A 25,653-nucleotide genomic window follows, 5' to 3' on the forward strand; every position below is an offset into this window, starting at 1 on the left:
TGTTCGTACTTTCTAGTTGGTTCAGATACTGTTTAAAATTAAATATTTATGAAAATACCCGTGTGAATTAAAACAACAAAGAGTAAGTTTTAATAATATTATACTAAATAGTATTTCATAAAAGAAAGCAGGAATAAAAAATTAAAGAAATGGAAATATGGTCTGGAAGGGCAGAACGATTTTTCCTTATGTGACGATTCCCGCCAGTTCACTTTACTGTAAATCACGTAAAAGAACTTCGTTCCAAAAATATGTCAATAAATATCTTGATGATAGTTATTATTATTTAAATTAAACATAGACAATGAATATTTCGAACGAATCCTTTTTTTAATCAACAATTTTAAAGGCAATGTCTTCCAAAGTGAAGTTCGTAAGCTTCGTTAAACTAACGTTGAATCAAATATATATGAGTATGAGTGTACAGTATAAGTACAGTATACAGTATAAGTACAGTATATTATGTACATATATTGACTTTACTTTTTAATAACATCATAACATAAATCAAATTTCACCTATAATTGAAATACCAGTCTGTAATTAAATAAATAAATATATTTTTCATTAAAATACACAACCCTAAATGGGCAATATTTTTTTAAGTACCTACTAATTTCTATGTCAAGTGATCGCGTGAAGGATCATAGGTTAAGATAAGGATTAAATAATACAAAGCATAAGTTAATAAGTGAGAGGAGCATTGCCCTTAACCTTGAGTCACTGACAGAGTCGAGGGTTGTGGGAGGGCGTACCGCGTGGTCGCCGTAGTCCGGGCAACCGCCGCCCGCTTCCGTTCCACTTCGCCATACAACTCCTTGACTAGAATTCTTTAAGAAAGCTAATGACCGCAACGACTGGTTAAAATGATATGACTACTGAGTTTCGGCTTTCCTTCCATGTTCATCTATTTAATTTGAGAAGAACAAGAAAATAATTTAAATCTCTTTAAAATATGGGTGCTACTATACATTCAAACCATCATTTTGATCAACCGCTAATTTCAAATCGAAAATAGAGTGATTGAAAATACACGTCGTCGAAATTAGCTTAATCCGAACTGTAGCTTTCTTCATCTGTTTGGGGTCACAACGATAATAAATTACCTAAACAAGCATTCTCATTCATTTATTAACTCAATACATTTATGACGGTTGTAAATCACTAAATATAGCGAAAGGCTAATGATTTACGAAGATAATTTAAAGCTAATTCGGCTACACTACTCTGTGTTATAGTGAATACGTACTTATGTAGTAGTATATCATCCGAAAATTATATATGTATATAAAAACGGAGCGGTGTTTGCCTGTATGAATTAAATAATTTCGTTACATTGTATAACTAAATTTTAAAAATCGAATTGTTTTTCACCGTAGTGTCCGCTCTGTGTTATTAGGGACCATAAGTTTTATCAGATTGTGAGCGCTGTGTCGGCGTGCGAGCTATAACGATTCGTAGCTCTACGCTCTACGCTGCTATTACGCACCCGATGACGCACGTCCGGTTCTTAACCGATGTGACTTGGTTACTTAGAAAACATTAAAATTTGACCTCCAGGGTCTTAAATATTTTTTACGTTAAGACTAGTACATAACTGAAACACGAAATGTTTTATTACACACATTATCGTTAATGGGTTTCGCAATAAAATTTGTGTTTTATTTGACAAAGAAAAATGACAATTATTTTATTAAAGTATATTAACAGCCCGTCATTTAAAGTCCAATTGCTGCATAAAGTGCTGCTCTAAGAAGGATAGGTCTTACTCAACCACGTTTGTAGATACAAGGGTAGATTATCATCTGTAACGGGCATGTTTGATCATGATTTTTTCCTTGAATACGTGAATAATGAACACAAAACTACTTTTGTGGTCGAGTAGTGTGTACACCGGTTTTCTTAGGTACGCCACTCTTCGGTCCCGGGTTCGATTCCCGGCCGAGTCGATATAAAAATTTCATTAGTTTTCTATGTTGTCTTGGGTCTGGGTGTTTGTTATACCGTCCTCTGTTTTCCATAACAGAAGTGCTTTAGCTGCTTACATTGGGATCAGAGTATTGCATGGTTTCCAATATTTATATTAATTTACAGATAATAATTATTATTATTAAAAAAAGTCACTTTTTCTTGTCCGGATTTAGACGTATAACCTTCGGATAAGATTGAAAGTTCCATCAACTTGTATGTAACTGTATCGTCTCTTATTTATACTACTTAAATTTATTTCTAATTTGTAATAGTAGTAATTTTGAATGTACGGTATTAAATAAAATGCTTACTATATTGAACAAAATATCTAATTTTACATTTATTTTTGTTACTAATTTTACAAATATTTAATATATATTCGGTACAATTTTATATCGTTAGCAATATAATTTTGTAGATAAATCCCAAGATTTATTTACATTATAAAATACCAGATCTAAAAATATAGACTGATGTGTTTGAAGCGTTTAAATATAATACATAAATGATGAAGCGCTATCGTATTTCAATAATAATTTTATTCATAAATTTTAAACTTTACCTGAAATTAAATTATTAAAAATTTGTAAATAGTATATAGTCTGGAGTTCCATCTATACATATAATAACATTGGAGTGTCAGTTTGTAATATTAATTTAGCCGCTTTTTACTAAATGCATATTTTAATAACATTTTTACAATTTTTGTCGGTATGACTGTCTGTTTCTCTGTCTGTCTGTCTATCTTTGGAAGAGCTGGACTGATTTTTATGGTTCTTTCACTGGTTGATAGCTGATGTAATGAGGGGTAACTTTGGCTACTTTTATTTTAGAATTATATATAATATAATAATAAAGTCACGATACAGTGTCCCGATACTCTCCAGTACCGCGCGTAGCCCTTGCACGTGTCATCATTCCGCCATCACGTCGGGTGCCTCTCACCAAGGACTTAATGCCACAAAAGCTACTTAATAGATTTAATAAGTTATAGTACAATCTATGAACTGAACAGCAACTTTTTTGTTAAATTCTAATGCGCACGAAGCCGGCTCAGCTAGTTAATACTATAAAGACACATCATCTAACATAATAAGTAACTAGCTGTGCTCGCGACGCGTTTGAAGTTAACAAAAAAAGTAGCCTAAGTTACTCCTTCAAATTGGTCCAGCCGTTCCAGATATTAGCCGGAACAAACAGGCAGACAGACAGACAATTTTTTTAAAAAATGATCCTTTAGTCTATGTATGTATACACGTATATACACGTATATACGTATACACGTATACGTATATACGTGTATACTGTATACATATATATACATTGAGTAAAAAAGGTCTACTTTAATATTACAAACGGACACTCCAATTTTATTATATGTATACATTGTCAAAGCCTGCTATAAAGACATATGCGATTTTATAACCTAAGTTTAACATCTAAAATAAATTTTCGAACCTGTTATTCATTTTACAAATACTAATATACTATTAAGCTAATTATGAATTAGGTATTTCCGTTCATCGACAAAACACGATCAGTTTGGTGTTGCTGATGATTACGCGTTGTCTTCTTATCTACAATGCGCGCCCGTGACAGCCTTATACATCGCACCTCGTGTGTACTAGGAAAACGATTAGTACTCTCTGCTTCATGACCGAGCTCGCTAGTGTAGACAAATGTTCTACGTCATTATGTTTAACAATATGAAAATAATTATTTAAAAAGTGAATCTATAACTTCAGTAGCCTTGTAATGGCTTTCGTATATCAAAAGCTTTTATTTCGTTCGTTTCAATGATTTACGCGTTACCTTTCATTGAATTTGTTTATATTATTTTCAAACAAAATCCGTGTTCGTTTAATTGTTTTAATTCATGTGTATTTCTATATCGTTGTACTGATTTTCGGTTTAAAAGAGTTTCGTACCTCGACACACTCATGTTTACCGTCTTGAGTCCACGTGGGCGCTTGCGCGATTACATGTACCGCATTAGTTGATGTTTCCGCATTAAAAGTCATAAGCGACGTGAGAAAACTAGGCGCTTATGTTCTACGGGGGTGAGCGTGTTGACCGCCGGGCGCCGCGCCGGACATTCGCCCGCCCGCCGCCACCGCCACCACCCGCGCACCACGCGGCCACCATCAAACGGATCACGATACATTCGCGACAAGCCGCCTGAAGTGAATATTCAAGTTAATCAAAAATAACATTTAAAACGACACCGTCGCTTTCATTTACAACGGAAAGTCATGTGACGCGCGATGCCATCGTTAGATATTCCTACTGACAATTCAAATGCATTTACCGTAATAAACCATGAGGACGAAAAGCATATTGTAAAACACGTGCCGCTACCGCGCATTGTAAATGTTGTTAAGCCGCTCCAGCACGATGACGGCCGCACACACCTACCGAGCGCGACAAAGGAGCAGCTGACGGAGAAAATGGTCGCAGCCGTCGCTCCGCAGACTATTCTCGATCCCAAATTCACTCGGGCGCTCGATTTCAAACTCCGTCGCCTGAAAGAGAAAGAAATTTTGGAGGCCAATCTTCGACGGCCAACTCGCCATCGCCGTCGCGCCGGAGGCCTAGCGACTTCCAATCCTAACCTGACGTGGAAAGATCAAACACCTCCAAAAAAAATGTTGAGTCAATCTCAACCTCGAATTGATATAATATCGAGTGACTATGAGAGGACGAAAATATCTCCAAAATTAGCTAAATCTCCGTCAACAAATAAAAACCGTAGCAAAGTCTCTGGGACGAGCGAGGGAGACAAACCGAGATTCGTAACTACCGTGAAAACTGGACAGTTTCTCCTTCCACCACCGGACGTCGCTTGCCTTCTTGGATTAGAGACACTATATCCAGCTCAGGAAAGAGAGAAAATTGTATATTCCTATGCGAGTAAACCAAAAGCTGTAACGAACCGGAGCAAACGGTCCGTGGCAGAAAAGAAAGGAGAAACGATACCAAACGGAGTGCCTCCTGGGATAAACAGCGAGAAGAGAATAAGCGGCGGCGAAGTTTTCAGAGGAGTTCGAGCGCTGATAGCAGGTGTCGCCGGTGTCAAACATCTCCTCGAGGAGCATGATCATGTGTTAGTACAACTCCTTAAACTCATCACAAACTATACGCACACAAACTAAATGATTATTTAAATAAGTAGTAGTTGAAATAACCTATGTCCTTGCCCGGGACTGAAACTATTTCCAAACAAAATTCCTCTAATTAAGTTCCTAAGTCATCTAAATAAGTTCAGTGGTTTAAACGTAAAGAGGTAGTAGACAGAATTACTTTCGCATTTATGATATTAGTATGAATATAACATTTATATATGAAAATGCATTACTCATATATTCTAATATTTATTTGTGGAACCCAACGCGTTATCGCTTGGTATCGATTACAGACGCTTGCGAACAGTGCACACATCAATGACAAAAGTTACTTACTGATAATAAAATTGTTGGCATATATATTCTGTCATCTTGGGCATAGTCAAAGTTTTTTTTTTTTTTTAATACCGACCTCTTTGGCACCATTAACTAAGAGAATCAATACGTGTCGTGTTGCTTTTTATTTAATTCGTGAATTTTTGTCACACTATAGTTATACACTAGAGACGGTTAATTTTTTTTATAAAATAGTTCGTTTAAAGGATAAAACCAAGTTTATGTTCCATATTCAATTCTGAAAATGCTGAAACGAGTAGAAAAAATAATTTAATATGATTAGTAAAGAGGTCAAGCTATTTGTAGGGGATCCGCCGCGGTCTACTTCCGGCCGCTGCTATTGGCCGCTCGCTGGAGGTCAACTACCCCCGCGAGCGATCGACCTTATCTTATCTCTTAGTCCACATGAAATTAATTAGCAATCAAAAATTATCAATAATTTCTTACATCAATTACTATTTTTTCCTATAAATATTCAACTACTACTTTCATATTTTAGGTACTGTAAATAATGTTTTTAGTAATTGTGATTAGACTAGCCTTGTTATAAATCTTTTTTTATTTTATAAAATAATAATATATTAAATAGGTATTAAAAAGCTCATAATTATACAAAAATACTGTAAAGAAAATATGCATTTCTTATAGTATTTATATATGACGACCTCCGTGGTCGAGAGGTGTGTACACCGATTTTCATGGGTACGCCACTCCGAGGTCCCGGGTTCGATTCCCGGCCGAGTCAATGTAGATTATCGTTAGTTTTCTATGTTGTCTTGGGTCTGGGTGTTTGTGGTACCGTCGTTACTTCTGATTTTCCATAACGCAAGTGCTTTAGCTACTTACATTGGGATCAGTGTAATGTATGTGATGTTGTCTCATATTTATTTATTTATATTATATTATTTATTATATATCTCTTACATTGCTAATATGCCGCTTACTTTGGCAACTAGGATGTACCTAATATCCCTTGTACCTGAAGTTATCTAACACAACAATAATAAGTATTGGTGTTGGGCGGTATCATATCAGATGTTTGGGTGGACAACATACCCAGAAAGGCTTGCACGAAGCCCAACAACCAAGAACACAAAAAAGTAAAGTAAAGTGACAGCCTGTAAATTGCCCACTACTGGGCTGAGGCCTCCTCTCCTATTAAGGAGAGGATTTGGAACATATTCCACCACGCTGTTCCAATGCGGTTTGGTGGAATGCACATGTGGCTGAATTTCAATGAAATTAGACACATGCATTTTTCTCACGATGTTTTCCTTCACCGCCGCCGAGCACGAGATGAATTATAAACACAAATTAAGCACATATATGTAGTGGTGCTTGCCTGGATTTGAACCCGAACTCATCGGTTAAGATGCACGCGTTCTAACTACTGGGCCATCTCCAACGAAGGACACAAGAATATAATCCAGTAGATTTATCCTTCAAAGCGGAGCACAACATTTATTGTAATGAGGTTATTCTTAACATCAAGTCAGTAAAATATATAATTTAAATATTAATTATTATAATAATTCAGTAACAAGCCAATCGCCGTTATTGTCCGCAAGTGTACGAAATAAATCTACCGCAATGCCTAAGTATATCTAAAACTCTAAAATCTGGTATTTTCCAGACAAGTAATTAGCAATTAGTTATAAAATATTATTTTCTTGCTATCATATTCAGTTTAACATAAACAGTATCAGTACCAGTAACCCAGTAAGCATATGGATACTATTTGTTTCTGGAAAAATCTAAAAAATATCACATAAACGATTTATTATGTCTGTAGTTTTGGCAGCATTATTTAGAACCGTATCTGACAACGCTTTGTTCACACTATATTAATTCAACGTTATATAACCTTTAGTCTAGCCTTCGTCCGTCCTGAAACTATTATAAATCAAAATGTAAAGTTACACATCAATTGGATCAGTAATTTGGGAATTAGGAAAAACAAACAATAGTATAGAATTATTGATTAAAAATTAAAACAACGTTAATATTATATTAGTATAATTTGAAGATCAAAAACGCCTAAGACACCGCCAAATGTGGATATAGAAATATAATAAAATCAAAAATATTTAATTAATAAATCTATACACATAATATAAAATTGGGGTGTCTGTTTGTAATATTAAAATAACCGCTTTTTAGTAAATGCTTTTGTATGTACACGCGGTACATATACCTAAATAATATATATATTTTTTTATTTTTGTGTGTCTGTCTTTCTATTTGTTCCGACTAAGATCTGGAACGGCTGGTCCGATTTGGACAGAACTTTTAATAACTGAAAGCTCATATAATAAGGAGTTCCTTGTCTACAACAATAAATTTATTGTGAAATTCAAACGCGTACGAAGGTACGGGCGCAGCTAGTTATAAAATAAAACATAGTTTTTTGATGAAATAACGAGTAAATCTTTATTAAGTTTTAGTATCACCAGTATAACATTTTATTTAATAGCGTAAGTGCACACATTGGTGGTTGTGACTGACCATAAGGCATCTGGCCTTATATGCCAGTCTGCCTATATGTTTAAATAAGTAGTCAATTTGATAATACAGACTGACGATACCTCTTTACATTGTCAATCGTTTAGATGTTTCGCCATAATGACCTGCGAAACATGAATATATTCTTACCCTATACCATTTGCAGGGCTTCGGATTTATTTATATTCGATAATCCATTAGTTACTAATCGAAGCAACCAGCTCGCAGTCCACTTACGACTTTTTACATAATACTGTTGTCACTCTGTGCTCGATATTAAACCGTAATCGTTATTGAGAATCTGGAGAAAATATTTACGAATTTCTTATGAAATTTGAGTGTCAATTTTTCTAAACTTCATCAATCAAACGAAAATAAATTGCTTGGCAAATAGAAGATAAAAACGTCTTGAACTGTCGCTGCCTATATACATATATATTTCTAACCCAAAAAATATTCTAATCTTCCAACTATATAACCCCTAGACACCCCATTTGTAACCTATAGATACACGAATGATTCGAACATACGTCCAAAAGTATGTCAATAACAAACCAATATAATATACTCTATCTATACAATTACGTGTTTAAGTGGGCCATCCGATGTCACCGACCATTTGCAAGGTCAGAAAATTATGTAACGTTAATTATTTCCATGATGAGATGTCAGATGTTAATGTTATCATCATCTATACAAGTCGAGATGGCCCAGTGGTTAGAACGCGTGCATCTTAATCGATGATTGCGGGTTCAGACCCAGGCCAGCACCTCTGATTCATGTGCTTTATTTGTCTTTATAATTCATCTCGTGCTCAGCGGTGAGGAAAACATCGTGAGGAAACCTACATGTGACAAATTTCATAGAAAGTCTGCCACATGTGTATTTCACCAACCCGCATTGGAACAGCGTGGTGGAATATGTTCCAAACCTTCTCCTCTAAAGAGAGGAGGCCTTTGGCCCAGCAGTGGGAATTTACAGGCTGTTGTTGTTTGTTGTTGTTGTATACAAGACTATATTTTTGATTGCAGTGGTAGTATGGCGACGGCTGCGACTGCTGCAACGGGCAACACAACTTACTCCAATATCATGCACGACAAGCGTGTTGTCCGCGGCAGTACCTTTGGGGCACATCCTCACGCTGCTGTAAGTAAACCTCCAAAATACTTAATTCCAACTCACAGAAATTAATTTTAGGTAATAAAATTAATGTTGCTCAAGATTAGTTTAACAGATTGTCTTCCTTTTTTGAAATTCAAAGTAATGAAAAAAGAAAGACAGATAAAATTAATGTAAAGGGCCTTCCAATTTTAAAACACAATGAATATTGCTGACTGTACCGTTATAAAAGTTTCTATTTAATCTGTTTGTACATATATGTCAGTCACACGTAAGTGAATTTCATTTCATTACGTCCAGTCCAGTCATTTTCGGTAAATTTTTGCAGTTGTTTATCTATTTGTTCTGGTGACAATATAAACTAGTTCACTAAGTTTTATTCCATTTTGTATTGGGTTATTGTTTTTTTATTTTCCTTTAGGTCACCCGAATAAATAAATATAAGGCTCATGTTCTTTTGCGGTATAGACAAACATGACGGGTTAATATCGAAAACGAGTACATTTCGAAGTTTCACGTCGCTACAGCTCAAGTTGAAAACTTTGTTCGAGAAAGGTCTTGTAATTTTACAAGGTTGAAATTAAAGCTAAACTTCCACACGATCGAATTGTTTCACGTTGTTAAATAGACTCTTTTTAACGATTCAAATAACGTCATCAATTTAATTGATATATAATCACGTGTAGAGCATATTAGCCATTATAGTGTTAACGATAAGAACGATATTGTATTAAATATTTTTAGGATATTTTTACACCTACCCTACTGACAACAAGACTTATTATTGTTTGTCTTAAGAATTCGAATTTTAAAAACTGTTTTTTTTTTTATTTAATTTACATTACCGCGTACATGTTTGATAATCGAGTGGTCGTCGTTTAATAAAAGGTCAACCCTGGCTGTTAATAGACTTACATATTATGTAATTATCATGTCACGTAGAATACTACTGACCGTTGGTTATTGTCGTTTATGAAGCAAATTACTCATGGATTTTAAAATGTCATATTAACTGACAATTTATACAACTTACCGCTACTATGTTTTTAGTTTACATTGTGCATTTGCGGGTTGTTTATCCGATTAATTTGTAACTTTGTTGAGCTGTGGACACTTGCAAGCTTATATGGGTCGGTACCGCTTACTCATCACAATTTCTACCAAGCAGCAATACTAAGTATTGGAAATAAACCAGTGTAACTAAAGCCACAAGGGATAAAACGCCTTAGTGCTCAAAGGAGTTGGCGTGTTTGACAGTATTTTTTTCTTACAATACCAAAATTTGGTGTTCAAAAAGTTTTATTCATTATTTTTTATTCAAAGTATATTAAAATATCTTAATATCTTCTGTAATCATAGCATTCTACATATTAAGTTGCTTATATTTTATAACATACACGGAATTTGTTTTTATTTTATTTTTGATATTAAGAATGTGCTGAATTGTAAACATAAATTCAAACCGATTCTAGAGGTATGTATTTGACATCGTATAGGTCAGTAGCCGTAAATATAAGAATAAGCTAAATTCAACCTTCAAGCTATCGAATGCGGTCGACTGTTCTACTAGACCTCCCTCGAAACTGGGTTAATTAGATGGCCGAGTCCAATTCCTTCAAAAGTCTAAGATTCTTATCGGTTATATTTGTTGATTGTAACTCAAAAACTATATAACGCTAATCAATAGAATATTGAAGAACTATTATCGAATTAAAATGAATTAAGGTCCAATCTATCTATAAAATCGTTTGTCTGGCTGTCAACGTAAGTCAAGTCCAGAAGTACTGAAATTAAAAAGGTAAAATTTGGAACATAGGTTTATTACATCACGAATGGAAGATTTATTATAGGTAATATCGGATCTGAATATGAATAAGGATAAGTGAAATAATATATCGATTTCAGATACGATTACGGATACGAAATTATTTCGGATTATCCGATTGTTTCGAATAGTTTAGGTTACGAATATTAGATTAGAAATTGGTAAAGAGAAAATGACAACATATCAACTTGAGTTTATTTGTAGGCTATTATTAGTCGGTTTAATTTATAGCACAGAAAAAAAAAGCGTTAAAACAAATAAGCTACTTACAATTAACAACAATAAGTACAAAAATATGCGATTTCGATATCCAATAGTTTCAAAGCTCCGTAATATCCCTGATTTATTTTCTAAGGTTAACTACCACGCTGAAAATGGATTTTTGAGTATTACCTTACTAGGTGAAAAATGGAGGACTTATGAAAAAGAGGACATAATCCGGCAGCTTTTTTGATACAGTAACCAATGAATACATGATATACGAAAAATAAAAAATGGACGCTGAACAAGCTACTTATTTATTTGTACGTATTCTCCGTATCTTTGATGTGGAGTGTCCTCCTATTTCTATTAGTACTTTGATGTGGCAGTGTCATTATTTCCAAGCAGCCTCACAATCAAATATTCAGGATAATAATTTGGTTTCTCTGCGTTCTTTTTCGCAGATCTATGTATATCTTTAATTAATAGTTTGAAATTGAAATGCTGCTAAAAGTGAGCACTGAACCAACGCTTCCTATCGTCAATGTAATTACGCGAATAATGAAACAGAATAAACAACTCCACAATAATAGTACCTCATAAATATTGACTGTTGATACCAACGCTGTCAACTCGGTCGCATTTGTAACGCTGCAATTAACTGTAAACGGTATCTATTACCTTTACAAATAGTCGCCATTTTCCCCGACTTTGATGGAATCAAGTAACCGAGATAATTAATGTTCGAATTAATTCTTCCATGTCGGTGTAAAGTATCATTTTTGTAAAAAACAATCATTTAATTTGTACACATTTATTTCCGAATCGAAACAGACAAACGGAAACTCCTTGAATGCTTGAGTAACTCGGTCGTGAAGCAAAAATCGCAAGAAAAACGTACTCGGATGAAAAGATGTGGTGTAATGGAAACATTTTCATTAATAAAAAAGGAATTCTTAATCTGTAGATTTATCATTTACAGGCTGTTATATTTTTTAAATATTGCATATTCCCATACTTCTAGTCCCAGTGCTAAGCAAAACCTGACTCGATTCAAAACGAAATCCGCCGATCTGTAAAATATGACAAACAAGATGATTTGTGACAAACTTTGAAATTAAATTACGAGAGCTGAGCGATTTTAAACTTCGCTTCAAATTCCAAAAAGATTTTTAATTAATTGATTTTAGATTAGAATAAATACCTATCATTTATTTCAATACTATAAAGCCGAATAAAAGGCAATTTAGAAACTTTTCCGCCGTCTGGAAAATCTCACTCAGTATTTTATAGTCCGATACGGGAAATAAACCTAGAACCACGGGATCTGGAGTCAAGCAAAAATTATTAATATTAAACTAACGAAGTAGTCTAAATGCTTTAGTAATATTCAGAATAAAAAATTAATAACTGTTCTTTTATGTATGCTAATGTATGCAATTTTTACCTTGTATGTGGTTTGTATATGCGGGGCGACGGCGGCAATGCTGTATTCAGGTATGGAGTTCGATGCGGGCATTTGTCGATGAACTCTGATAGTGCCTGTTTAATGTATATCGTTAACACATTAATATTTAACATAATAATAATTTTATACCATATAATAATTAATTTTCTGTCTCAAGGAATCTGGAACTTTAAACTCATAGCCATACCTTATAACCTCCTCCTAAGGTCCACGGAATGGTCATACACATCTAAGGTATCATGGTTTGTATCAAAGACAGTAAGCTTACGTACTACGTACGTTGTATTGACTCAACTTAGGACAATGATGTTGTAGTAAACATGATGATGTTATTAACGCGCAAAAAGTGAAGACTAGAAAACGTCCTAATTGTGACGTTTGCCTTTAGTCGTTATACGTAGTAATACGTTTTAATACATCATAATTACGTAGTAATACGTTTTGCGTAATTAAAACATCTAGTTATCCCTTTTACTTATTGTTTTTATCAAGCTATCCTTTTGACTTTTAACGAAATGTAAAAATAAACTAAAATAAGCGGTCCCCGGCGCTGCACACTTTTTTTCTGTTGTTTAGTATGGATATAACATATCTGTTTATTAAAATATCATCGATTCAGGATATAAATTCTGTCCTGATAAGCTAGTTCAGTGAAACAGAAAGTATCGAGTTTAAATAAAAATAAACTACAAATTTGCAAGGCTGAATTATCCATCAAACACTACCTATGAGCATCTGTCCAGATTGTCCTCCCAATGGATAGTGATTGTAGGTAGACCAAAAAATAGGAAAAAAGGTTAAATAAAAATCTTAACTGGAATATCAAAGCCAAATATTTCCCTTGTTTAAATGGATTAATTACATATCTTCGTAATACGGTAAAAATAAATTTCGATGTAACATATTCTTGTTGTCCAAAAAATACATTTTAGGAAAATAGAAAAGATAAGGGACATTGCCTCTGGTCAACCGTGGTTAATCTGGCCCTGCATACTTACAATATACTTATCGTGACGTCGATCATAACCCGGTCGTGTTTACATTATGTACCATAATGGTTAAGTTATTCTAAGTTAATCGCTTACACGGTAATAAGACGCCTTGTGTTTGTTTTTAAAAGCTTTTTTTCAACCTTTAATTTTTAATTGAATTTTTTGTTAGTTTTTTAGATCAAATCTTGCAATCGAAATCGAATCAATCACATAGTGTGTGTGTTTAATGCATAACAGTCAGTTACAAAATGTATTTATTAATTTGTTTTTCATTTCTTATTTCACTTTAAATAATTAGTTCATCTTCTTGGCTTACGATGACTTTTCTTTGAAAAAGTTTCAATAGTTGTCGTTTATGTTTTATTTTATATACGATCGATTCATACAAATCTTTCGTAGATAATGTCGAAATATTGAGATCCACCAACTGAAACTAAAAAACATGTTAAATATCCATATAATATAACGGTAATAATAAAAATAACCACGTTAATTTGAAATTTTAAATCTATAATAAATAAATCAAGAAACTTATTTTTCACGGTCAATTTATTTCGTCATAAGTACCTACTTAATTTTATTAAATATAAGGAATTAAAATAGATCCAGTGTCTCTTAATTTTAAAAATAATTCGGAAATAGTCGTAACATTTCTTCCTGAAAAACAAAGTCCTTAACTAATTATAATATAACTTAGACTGAACTAAACCAAAATTAGTTTTGGAAATCTGACAGAAATATATACATTGAATTTAAATTTGGAATTTAAAATACCTAAAATTAAGTATAGAAGTTGTAATAAAATTGTAGTGAAAAAAGATAAAGATTATCACATTCTGTTAAAAGTATTTTCAATAAATACTACATATAATATCTGTTTACATCGAGACATTTTGATACTTGAAAGAATGCTTAGTCTCTACATTGACCTTGACATTTTACCTACTAATCACAACTACGAAGAAATGAAATTTACTTCAAGAACCCTGCCATAATTGCTTTTAAAACGCCTGCCTAAATCATACTGAGTCTATTAATGACCCGGCATGATTTAAGAAGGCGTTTCAATAATTCCTTGTAACAATTTAATAACACACACATATTTTTGTTATTTTTTTTTTATAATATTATATATATTATATAATAAGTCCTCAATTACTAGGAGTTAGGAAATAGTTCTTTCAATAGGAATTATAAAATATATGGATTTATAGTCCTTTTCGTATCTTTTATGAAGAGAAGTACAGGTTCACTAAACATTTCTTTTGTTATGTTATTGTTTGGTATATCATGCTCCAGAAGTGATCCTGTATAAGTTTTATTGAAATAGGTTCAGCGCTTTTTGAAAAAATCAACAAAAACCATTTGTTACATAAGGACTTTTAATTTATATTTTGAGAAAATAACACTAAAAAGAGTAAAATAAAATATTTTTTCTAAAAAATAACACAAATAAATTTTGTATTTCACTCAAAATGTAGAAATATTTTCATACGATCGGCCGATTTCAATAATAAGAGTTTAAATCAAATTATTTTATTACTTTTTAATGATCACTTTCAAGTCGGTGTTAGTTTTTAGAAAAAATATTTTTAAAATCATTAAAGGAATATTTTTTTTATATAATTCATTTTAAGAATGATTGAAAATACATTAATTTGAATACTATGAAAACTACATGAAACGACTTTTAGAAATAGACGTTAAATTTAAGACATTAATGATTCGTAATATCGTGTCGTATTAATACACCCGCCTAAAGTATTAATTAGTAATTAAAAGCGGCATTTGGGTTCAAATTGAAAACATTTTTCGAAATCTAAAAATTATATGAAAACGTATAATTTCACGTCATTTCTATGACATTATGTGACATTTGTTTACTGCAAAGCGACTAAATAAGGCGCGCGGCGCCGTTTGGATTTATAAGGTCAGTTTGACCGCATATGAGGCGACATGTACGACGACGTATGATGACGTACTGAAGTCATATCCCCATATCCGGCCAAGCAAACAAACAAAAACCATCATATGAACTATGAAATACTGCCCCCTATAGATACCATACCATATAGAAACCAAATCCAAGCCCTTTTAAGAATTTTTCTTCTAAGCATGGTACCTTTTTACTATTTCTAAACTATCAAATCAAAACACTAAGTTCGCATGCATAATTTATAGACAAAGATATATAATAGGCAAGGTATCCGTTTCTATAATAAAATTCCGCAGAAATTTTTAACTTTGCCGTTTAGTAAATTCAAATCGTTTGTTAAAAAAACATTGGTAGAAAAAGCATACTATTCGATACAAGATTTTGTAGATGATAAAAAAGCGTGGAGTTAATACCTGTTGACTTCCAAGCAGGATGCATTAATTGAAATAATTGTATTTAATTAACATGACGTTGTATTTTTTAAATGTTAAAAAAGAGTAACTACTGAGTTTCTTGCCGGTTCTTCTCGGTAGAATCTACTTTCCGAACCGGTGGTAGCTTCACTTAATTGTAAAATGACGATTCAAAAGTGCTTATAAAAGCCTACTTGAATAAAGTTTATTTTGATTTTGATTTTTTTTTTGATAATCGTACCAAGAATAAATAATGAATTTTTCAACTGAATATGGATGACCAATTTCGAAATTCTGAGTAATAATGTAAGTACATGTGCATTTAAGGTCCAATTTTTTTTAATAATATAAAAATTATAGATAATTTACTATTATGTATGCTTTAATTCTCGGTATAGTCATTTATTTGACTTTTATGTACTATTCGATTAATTTATAATATATTCGATTTAATACATTAATCATTCGGTGGCATATAATAATCAATAAAGTGGTAATCTCATGGTATAATCAGACTAATAACATTATACCGAATTACTAGACTTCTGTAAAATAAAAAGTATGATTCCCTAACAAAAATATGGTATATTTTTTACCCTACACACACTAGCGCGAGTATTTCCACAGTATTCACATACGTACATAATGCAAAATATGGTCTTGACAATTTTTGATACACGCGCGTTTTACTTGTATTTAATCATCTAATTTAATCATCAAAACCCAAAGACATTAAGAACATAGTTGCCTTAGGATCTGTGATATCACGTCATTGTTAATGCAATGAGACTGGCTTAACTACCCCTCAAAACGAAGTAAATAATCGATACTAAGTATTGGTGTGGACGGTAAACAGAATGACATGATTATTATGTGTAAAAACATCGCTTTACACAAATGAGATATATGAAATATTTGATTGATTGAGGCATTAGGTACATAGACGATTTAATTATGTCCAAAATCACATTCGCATTAATTTGCTCTTATAGGTAAAGTTTAGGACGTTTATTTGACAAGTTAATTCCCTGGCCTTGTTAACCAGTGTGACTACAGATACAAGGGACATAGTATCTTAGCTCTAAAAGTCGGTGGCCCCTTAACGATGTTAGTAGTGGTTAATATATCTTCCAGAGCCATATCTATGGACGATGGTGATCTTAAGAAACAACCACGTTGATAAGTGTGTATAACATTTTGATTTGTCAGGGCGATGGCTTGGAGAGCGGTGCCGCACGAGCAGCGAAGACGAGAAGACGCGCGCTCGCTAGACGCGCCGCCCTGGCTCGCCTTCGGCCCGGCACACCACCCCCTGCACCTGGTCGCCGACATCACCCGATACAAACAGAGTACTACCTCGAAGAGGTAATTGTTATCCTCAATTATACTAGAGAAATATGTCATGAAAATATAATTGACGAATACAACGGCCAGAATTGATGAAAGATAATTGTGTATTTACTAAGTCTTACATTATATTGCACTATGAATTTTTACAATGACTTTTTTACTATTTCTTTTTTAATAAATGGTACTAAGTAGAAGTTATTTCAATTTCAGCTGTTCGATAAGGGTGTAGAAATGGAGGTAGGTGTCCAAACGGACCTGTTTGTAGATCGTCCCGCGACGCCCATCTACGTACCTGCGAAGACTGGTGCTGATGCCTCAACACAAATACAGCCTGGAGATGTGAGTAAACTAATAACAATATGCATATGATACTAATAATAAAATACTTGAAACCATAGAAGTAATGGATAGACATAAAAAATACACGATTCAAAAGAAGAAAAACAAATTTTTGGATAATATTTTATCCATTTATTTATTTTGTCTTTTTAAATTATTGAACAATAATCAATGATATTCTAATAAACAGATATGTTATATCCATACTAAACAACAGAAAAAAGTGTGCCGCGCCGGGCACCGTTTATTTTAGTTTATTTTTACATTTCGTTAAAAGTAAAAAGGATAGCTTGATAAAAACATTAAGTAAAAGGGATAACTAGATGTTTTAATTACGCAAAACGTATTACTACGTAATTATGATAACGTATTACTACGTAAAACAACTAAAGGCAAACGTCCCAATTAGGACGTTTTCTAGTCTTCACTTTTTGCGCGTTAATAACATATCTGTTTACTACAACATCATTGACAATAATATTTGAATGCAGCTATTCGACTTCGACTTGGAAGTGCAACCGATACTAGAGGTGCTAATTGGGAAGACGACAGAGCAGGCACTGGCGGAAGTGGCCCAGGAAGAAGAGTTGGCAACGTTACGTGAGCAGCAACGCCGCTACCGGGAACTGCGTGATGCTGAGCTCGCCGAGCGACAGCGGCTTGAACTGCGGGACGAGCGATTAAACCAAGAGAAGGTAGATTTACTACTGTTGCTGATAAAGTTAATTATCAAATGGCACATCAGAATTAAAACTTGAAAATAGATTTAAGTTATTTTAGTCATACTAAAGCTACATTCACTTTTAAGAAACAAGCTGTAACTTTTAGAGTCGAGATGGCCCAGTGGTTAGAACGAGTGCATCTTAACCGATGATTGCGGGTTCAAACCCAGGCAAGCACCGCTGATTCATGTGCTTAATTTGTCTTTATAATTCATCTCGTGCTCAGCGGTGAAGGAAAACATCGTGAGGAAACTTGCATGTAACAAATTTCATAGAAATTCTGCCACATGTGTATTCCACCAACCCGCATTGGAACAGCGTGGTGGAATATGTTCCAAACATTCTCCTCAAAGGGAGAGGAGGCCTTTAGCCTAGCAGTGGGAATTTACAGGCTGTTGTTGTTGTAACTTTTAGACCTTTTTTATACGGGTCTGTGAACTATCAATTTTTCTTTACATAACCGTATTGAGATAAGATTAGAAGATTTTATTCAATGAACTCAGGAAAGGCGTGTGGCGGAAGCACGTGCGGCCCGAGTGGCTGGCGAAGAGGCGCGCGCAAGGGTAGCTGCCGCGACGCTGGTGCAAGGCTACGTCGCGGAGCTCCTGCCGGCTGTGCTTGCTGGCCTGAGAGACTCTGGCTACCTCGTACGACGCATGCGACGAGGTATAAACCAAAAAAATTTAAGCACAAATTTCACTTGAAAGTGAAAATATTAATTCCACTAGATATAACTAACAGTGAAGAGAAGGTGATTTGGGAAATGTTTTACCTACAATCTGATTAGGCTTGATTGCATACGTGTTTGATTGGCTCTAGATAATTGAGTTGGAGACTATATTCTTCTTAGCCGGAACAACAGGGTGTTTATTTTTATCACTAAAATAGATTACAAAATATAAATGATAAAACGTTTATTTATTACAGGAGTTGAAGAGGAGTTTATGCCTTGGCTGATACAAGAAGTGTCCCACGAGATCGAATCAATAATAACAAGTAGAGACGTTATTGCGGGTAATGTACTACATCTATATATTATATTTCTGATTTGTCATGTTACACGATTAAATTGAATGTACTAATGAATCTGCTATCATCTTGGAATTTGGATTCTTCCGACGAGAAACTAAATAATTGATCTATAACCTTTTAAAATATTTTAAGGCAAAGGTTAACAACTTTAGGTTCTTTACATTTTTCAATAAACTCATTAGTCTTGGAATAATCGTGCTAATAGCTGGCCTTATTTTTAATTCAATGTTAGAAGTGCAGGAAATTAATGTATTTTTTATATAAGCGTAAGACATGATATGATACATCATACATCGCCTCTCCAATACTGACGTCCCAAATCACTTTGCAGAGATCGTGCGCGACGTGGTGGAAACGCGCGCAGAACTGCTCGGCACAGATGAACACGACTCGCCTCAACGTGTATCTCCACCTGAATCAATCACGCCGCCCTCCGCACCCTCGGAGGAAGGTAATTATTTTTAACCGACTTCAAAAAAAGGAGGAGGTTCTCAATTCGTCGGGGCCTTTTTTTTTTTTTTTATTTTTTATGTATGTTACCGAATTACTCGAAGATGGCTGGGCCGATTTTGACAATTCTTTTTTTGTTTGAAAGGGCATGTTTTACAGGTGGTCCCATTGTCAGGAGATCAGGATCTGATGATGGGATCCTGGAGAAATCGAGGGAACTCCTCAAATTTTATAGGCACACCTATAGTGATTTCGGTTTTATTCAAAGTGCCTTGGTCATATGCTCACGAAAAGTGACATTTGATGAAGTGGAACTGATGATGAAGACCACAACTGGTAATCAGAACCTATTAGTAAGTAACTATTTTACGGGTTTAGTTCTATTTCTTTAAGATAGTCGTCAAGCAATTGATGTTAGTAAACATGCCTATGATGAAGTCTAGCTGATGGTGGACTACAAGGAGAACTCCTCAATGATTAACGGCATTGCATCGGGAAAAATGGTATTGTCTAATTGGCGATGAGCAGTTAACATTAGGCAGGCATTATTGTAGCTTAGGTAACGCTTAATTTGAGTTGCAGTCCACATCGTATTGAAACGGCGTTGAGTTATGTTTAGAGTCGAAAGCCAAATAATGGGATTCTTTATGAACAACTATTATATATAAGAATAAGAATGTTTACCAATTGTAATTATAAATAACAAAACAACACTGAAAAGCAGTAAATAAATTTTTATAAATAAAAAAAAACCGCCTTCAAAAATGAACTAAAAAGAAAAATAGAATGTTTACCAATTGTAATTATAAATAACAAAACAACACTGAAAAGCAGTAAATAAATTTTTATAAATAAAAAAAAACCGCCTTCAAAAATGAACTAAAAAGAAAAAAATAATCAGTTACATCCATATCCAATTTACGATTTTTTAATCACCTTTTGAAGTCGGTGCCAACAAAGTAAATAAATTCCTATATTGAAATCATTTAATTTGTATCGATAGTAAGGTTTGTCTAATGGTGTCATCTATACAATAAATAGATTTCGTTTTTGTATGTATGTATTATGTATTTTGTACCTATATTAATGATGGCACCGACTTTGAGAGGTGATTAAAAAATCGTAAATTGGATATGGATGTAACTGATTATTTTTTTCTTTTTAGTTCATTTTTGAAGGCGGTTTTTTTTTATTTATAAAAATTTATTAATATAGAAAATAATTAAATGGAAAATAGTTCGAGTTACGGTATTTACTGTCTTGCGTATCAAATACGTGTCGAATTTATATCTTGGATACGATCTATAAATGAAATAATAATAACAAATATATTACAGCAGATATAGACTATACTTATGTATTTATTTTATTTGGTTCTTCAACAATGTGTAAACTGATTATAATAATATAATATAACAAAGGTAAATTATATCTAAGTGTCACAATTGCTTAAAGGAGAAAACAGCAAGCACAAAAAGAAAACAATCATCATTTACATCTTAACCTAATTTGAAAATTATTTAAATTTTAATTAAAAGGATAAAAAAATATATACTGGTACTACTGCTAGTATAAAAACCTACTTTATAATCTTTAACCTTTTATATATAGCAAATTTAACTTAAAACCACACATAATACATTTCTCGTATAATATAAGAAGTACTCCGAGTGTACGTGACGCGTGCCAAAACGCCACATAGAGCAACAAGTGCAACCTGTCGCCGTCCCGCACATTGGTCACGGCGCACGTGCGGCCGCACCCGCACCGCAGCGCAGCGAACGCGCCGCACCCCGCTCCGAATGAATACACTCATTAGAGCGATATGCCATCCCTATTAGCTTACCATTTCGACCTTGCTTAATAATAACAATATGCTGGAAATCGTTACTTATAATATTATCCTATCGACGCCCAACACGAACGATTTTAGCTCTTATGTATATTGAACTACTGGTGTGGAAATCGCTAAGCTTAATACAGATAGGGGGTCGAGATTGAACTGCGGTCGCGGACGATTAAGATTGATACGCTGTGATGACATTATAATATCGTTTTGATACGAAACGCCGCTCACGCACGTGCGATACCATTCTCGCTATTGTACAAAGTTTTTCAAACTAATTTATTTGGACGTTTATTCGAGGACGGCGCTATTAAAACGAATTAAATAAAATTTGTCCTCGTGTTTTATATCAAAGTGCGGGTGAAAGGTAATTGAACGTCTCTTTTCTACGATTTTAGGCAATCGTAAATACTTTTTAAATAAGAATTATTCAATTGCCTACAATAAATAACAATTGTGACTAAACTGTCTCTTTTCGTAATGTAGTATCTGTTAAAATTATTATGTTTTAAAAGATCTTATGATTTTTGTAAAGTTATATATACATATTTTATTTTCTTTTTGTCTACAGCGTCTACACCTTGTCTTAATTTAATTGCTAAATATAATAACGGACAAGGAATTTTCTCCCAAAAAATATCAGGACTAGTCATATTCTACTGGCGGACCAAAATTAAAAACATTTGAATATATAGTACGGATAAATAAAATAAGTACTTAATAATTAAATATATCCGAAATGCAAACGCAGCCGGGCTTTCGCACTTACAATAGCTTATCTTGATCACATCTGACTGCGGCGATAAGAGTGTAAAAGCATTAAGCATGTATTGTGTTCGCTCCCGCGCGTGCGGAGCTGCGTACACCTGACGCATTCGCACACAATTACATTTTATAAATACATATATGTTTTAACTATTGCATTTCGTATATAACTCATAATAATGTGTGTTGCGTTGATTCTATTAATATTAATTTAATTTTTAAATATATTCCTTGACAACTTCTTATTGGTAGTTAAATCTTGGAAAATTTACATAATTAATTAATCCTTATTATTTTTTCCTTAGTACGTATTGTTGTATTTCAGTTTGAAGGGTCAGTAAGACGGTATAATTACATGCATAAGTTACATAAGATCTTAGCTCCCAAGATTGGTGGCGCACTAGAGATGTAAGGAATGGTATTTATTTATCGTGTGTATAGGCAGACGACACCTACTTTAGGCCACCTATATAAATCCTGAATAAAAATTAAGATTATTATGACAAAATCATGAAGTTAGTATATTTATTTAAGGCTTTATGTATGCTAAGTAAGGTTTCATTCAAAATTTTTAAGCAATTCAAACTTCTACCACAAACATTCGTATGATTATTTAATACTATTTATATCATATTCCAAGCACAAACGTATAAGTTGATGGAGATTTTCTTGAATAAATAATTTACGGAACTACAAAACCCTAAACATATTGCCAAATCTTGTAATTCTAATTATGTTGCCGATGAATAACTATTTTTATATATTAATTTTAAAAGGTGTTATATCAATTTTACTTATATATAATGATTGCGAACTACAAATTGTTACATTTAATAAACTCTTCGCAGAGTATACGAAATGTAATATCGAGTTACATCTGACTCAAATCAGCGAGTATACATTTTGCAACGTCAATATTGTTGCAACACTCACACCACATTAGCGGTACTGACAAACAATTATAGGCTACCATCGACCGTCCCTTAACCAACCCTTAGCCATTTGCAACACTATCTCTCCACACATCTCCACTGCATAGCGGAAATTTAGATTTGTAATTGAATTAGACGGACCTAGCAAACCTTTTAAATTATTATAAACCGTGTACCTAACAGAATAAAGTTCAAAATCGATCGCAATAAAGTTGTTTGTGCAGCTGCAGACGCGAGCGCAGTTTACGTCGCCTCCGTACAATACGATAATAATGTAGAGCTTAAACGTTGCTATTAGAAGTACTTCATAAAAACACTTGCTACGATTCTATACTGCGAACGTTTGGTTTTAAGCATATACATTTTACGACCTTTTGGTTTTGTTAGAATAAAATAGTAACAGTCTTTCAAAAACTAACTGAAGTATAATATCGATATTTAACTTTTTTTTTTAAATTTAAATGTTGCTATGATCTAACATTTATTTTTAGGTACTACATGTTGATCTATCAGGCGGTTATTCGAAAAACAAAATGTCATATACGCCAAAAGAAATTCGTTATAAAATAAACTTTTAAATTTTAAAATTCATATTTCGGTAAAATTTTCATTTAATCATAAGAAAATGTTCGAAGTATAAAACTGTTTCAATCCAAGTACACTCATGGTGGTTGGATCAGATTAATCTTTTTAAAATTTAAATAACTTCCCTATTGTCCGACAAATCACTATAGCTTGTGCAAGCAAAAGCGCTGTCGAGCCCCGCGCGGTACGGGCGCTCGACAGCGATGCCCGGATTATGTCAAGTGTACAATACGCGTGGTCACTTCGCTTATAGCGTATTAAACACTTTTTAAACATAATTTGAGAATTATTATTATTGTAACCATTTTTTTCTGAAATTTCTATTATTTTTTCTAAATGTGAACTTTTATGTTATTCTTCGAAAGCTCTTCAGAGTCCTGTTATTATAGTCATGGTTAATCTGTTATAAAAAATAATTATATAAAAAAATTAAAAGATACAAACCATCGCCAAGCTCTAAATATATATTTTTAAGTCTTTTATTCATCTTATGTCTTTTGCTCATTTAAATACAAAATATAAATGAGCAAAATATTAGTAATAAACATAATGTTATTTAGCATATTATTTATTTGTATTAAGAATGTGAGTCATTATAATAATTTAGAAACATAATTTTACTTTTTTTATTACAGAACCGGAGGAGTAAACGCTTTACGTCTATTGGATCTGGATAAAATTATTAGTACCTACATACATAGTTAAGAATGTTCTGCATTTCTTAACGCATTATGAGTACCCGAATTAAAAAGTTTTCTTATTCAAGTTTATTATTTCAAACTTAAATATGAGGACTGGGCTCTACATTAGAGGTTTTAGTCAATTTTAAGACGTGTGACGGTTCCTAGGTTTCCTACTTGACATATGATTTGGCGCCAAACTTAACTCGTGATTGAAAGGTAAAAATACATAGCAATTTTATTATGCCTATTATATAACCTAGCATATAACTCTTTAATAACATAAGACGATGATATTAAAGACATCATACACAATGTTTAATTTCCTACTTTTGTTTAGAATGATAATGTTATAGTGGCGACATATTTTGCACATTTGAAGTGCTATAAAAATGGCTTATCCGACATTGTCCGACATTGTTGTGAATTACTTGTGATGTTCAAATAATCGTCTTTGAATATTTTTTTTGTTTATTAACTTAGCTACTGATTGTATTGTACAAATATCGAATACAAATATAAATATTATGGTGTTACAATATTCTTATTTAATAATAAATTAAGTTGTAAATTAATAAAATAATGCTCATAACACAATATGGGATTGTTCGCACTACGATTGTTTAATTAATAATAGGAAATTACGTAGTAATTATTATATTGTCATTTTGAAATATTTTTTGTGTTTTATAAGATACATATAAATTGATAGAAGTATGTAAACGAACATGTAATGGCAACATTAATAAAATCAATACATAATTAATATTTTAATTTGTAATCAGCATTATTAGGTACAACTAACTATACACATTATGCAATGGAAACTTTTATAACTCGTACGTTTGTAAATTGTATACTTTAGGTATTATTTAAACATTTTGTTATAGTTTCTAAAATAAAAGTCTTCAATAGATATTGATTACGTTTAATTTATCCTTTTTAGATATTGATGACTCTTGAACCACGTATACCTATTTACCTTATTTCAAAATAAAATAACAAATATACAAAATTTATTATCCTTATTTTATACAACTGGCTTGTTGTTGCTAGTAACCTTTTTC

At 33.0% G+C, this 25,653-nt stretch overlaps 1 protein-coding gene across 1 annotated transcript; it reads left to right on the plus strand.

Moving 5' to 3' along the window:
- The first annotated feature begins 3,632 nt into the window (after positions 1-3,632).
- LOC124530757 lies at positions 3,633-25,419 on the plus strand. Its single transcript, XM_047105025.1, has 9 exons — positions 3,633-5,074; positions 8,963-9,077; positions 17,095-17,250; positions 17,446-17,574; positions 18,066-18,269; positions 18,800-18,962; positions 19,224-19,310; positions 19,660-19,779; positions 24,542-25,419. Exons 1-9 carry the CDS (start codon positions 4,236-4,238, stop codon positions 24,553-24,555), a joined length of 1,827 nt encoding a protein of 608 aa, XP_046960981.1. The 5' UTR covers positions 3,633-4,235; the 3' UTR covers positions 24,556-25,419.
- Positions 25,420-25,653: the final 234 nt, after the last annotated feature.

Source organism: Vanessa cardui, chromosome 6 (assembly GCF_905220365.1).
Source record: "Vanessa cardui chromosome 6, ilVanCard2.1, whole genome shotgun sequence".
NCBI lineage: Eukaryota > Metazoa > Arthropoda > Insecta > Lepidoptera > Nymphalidae > Vanessa > Vanessa cardui.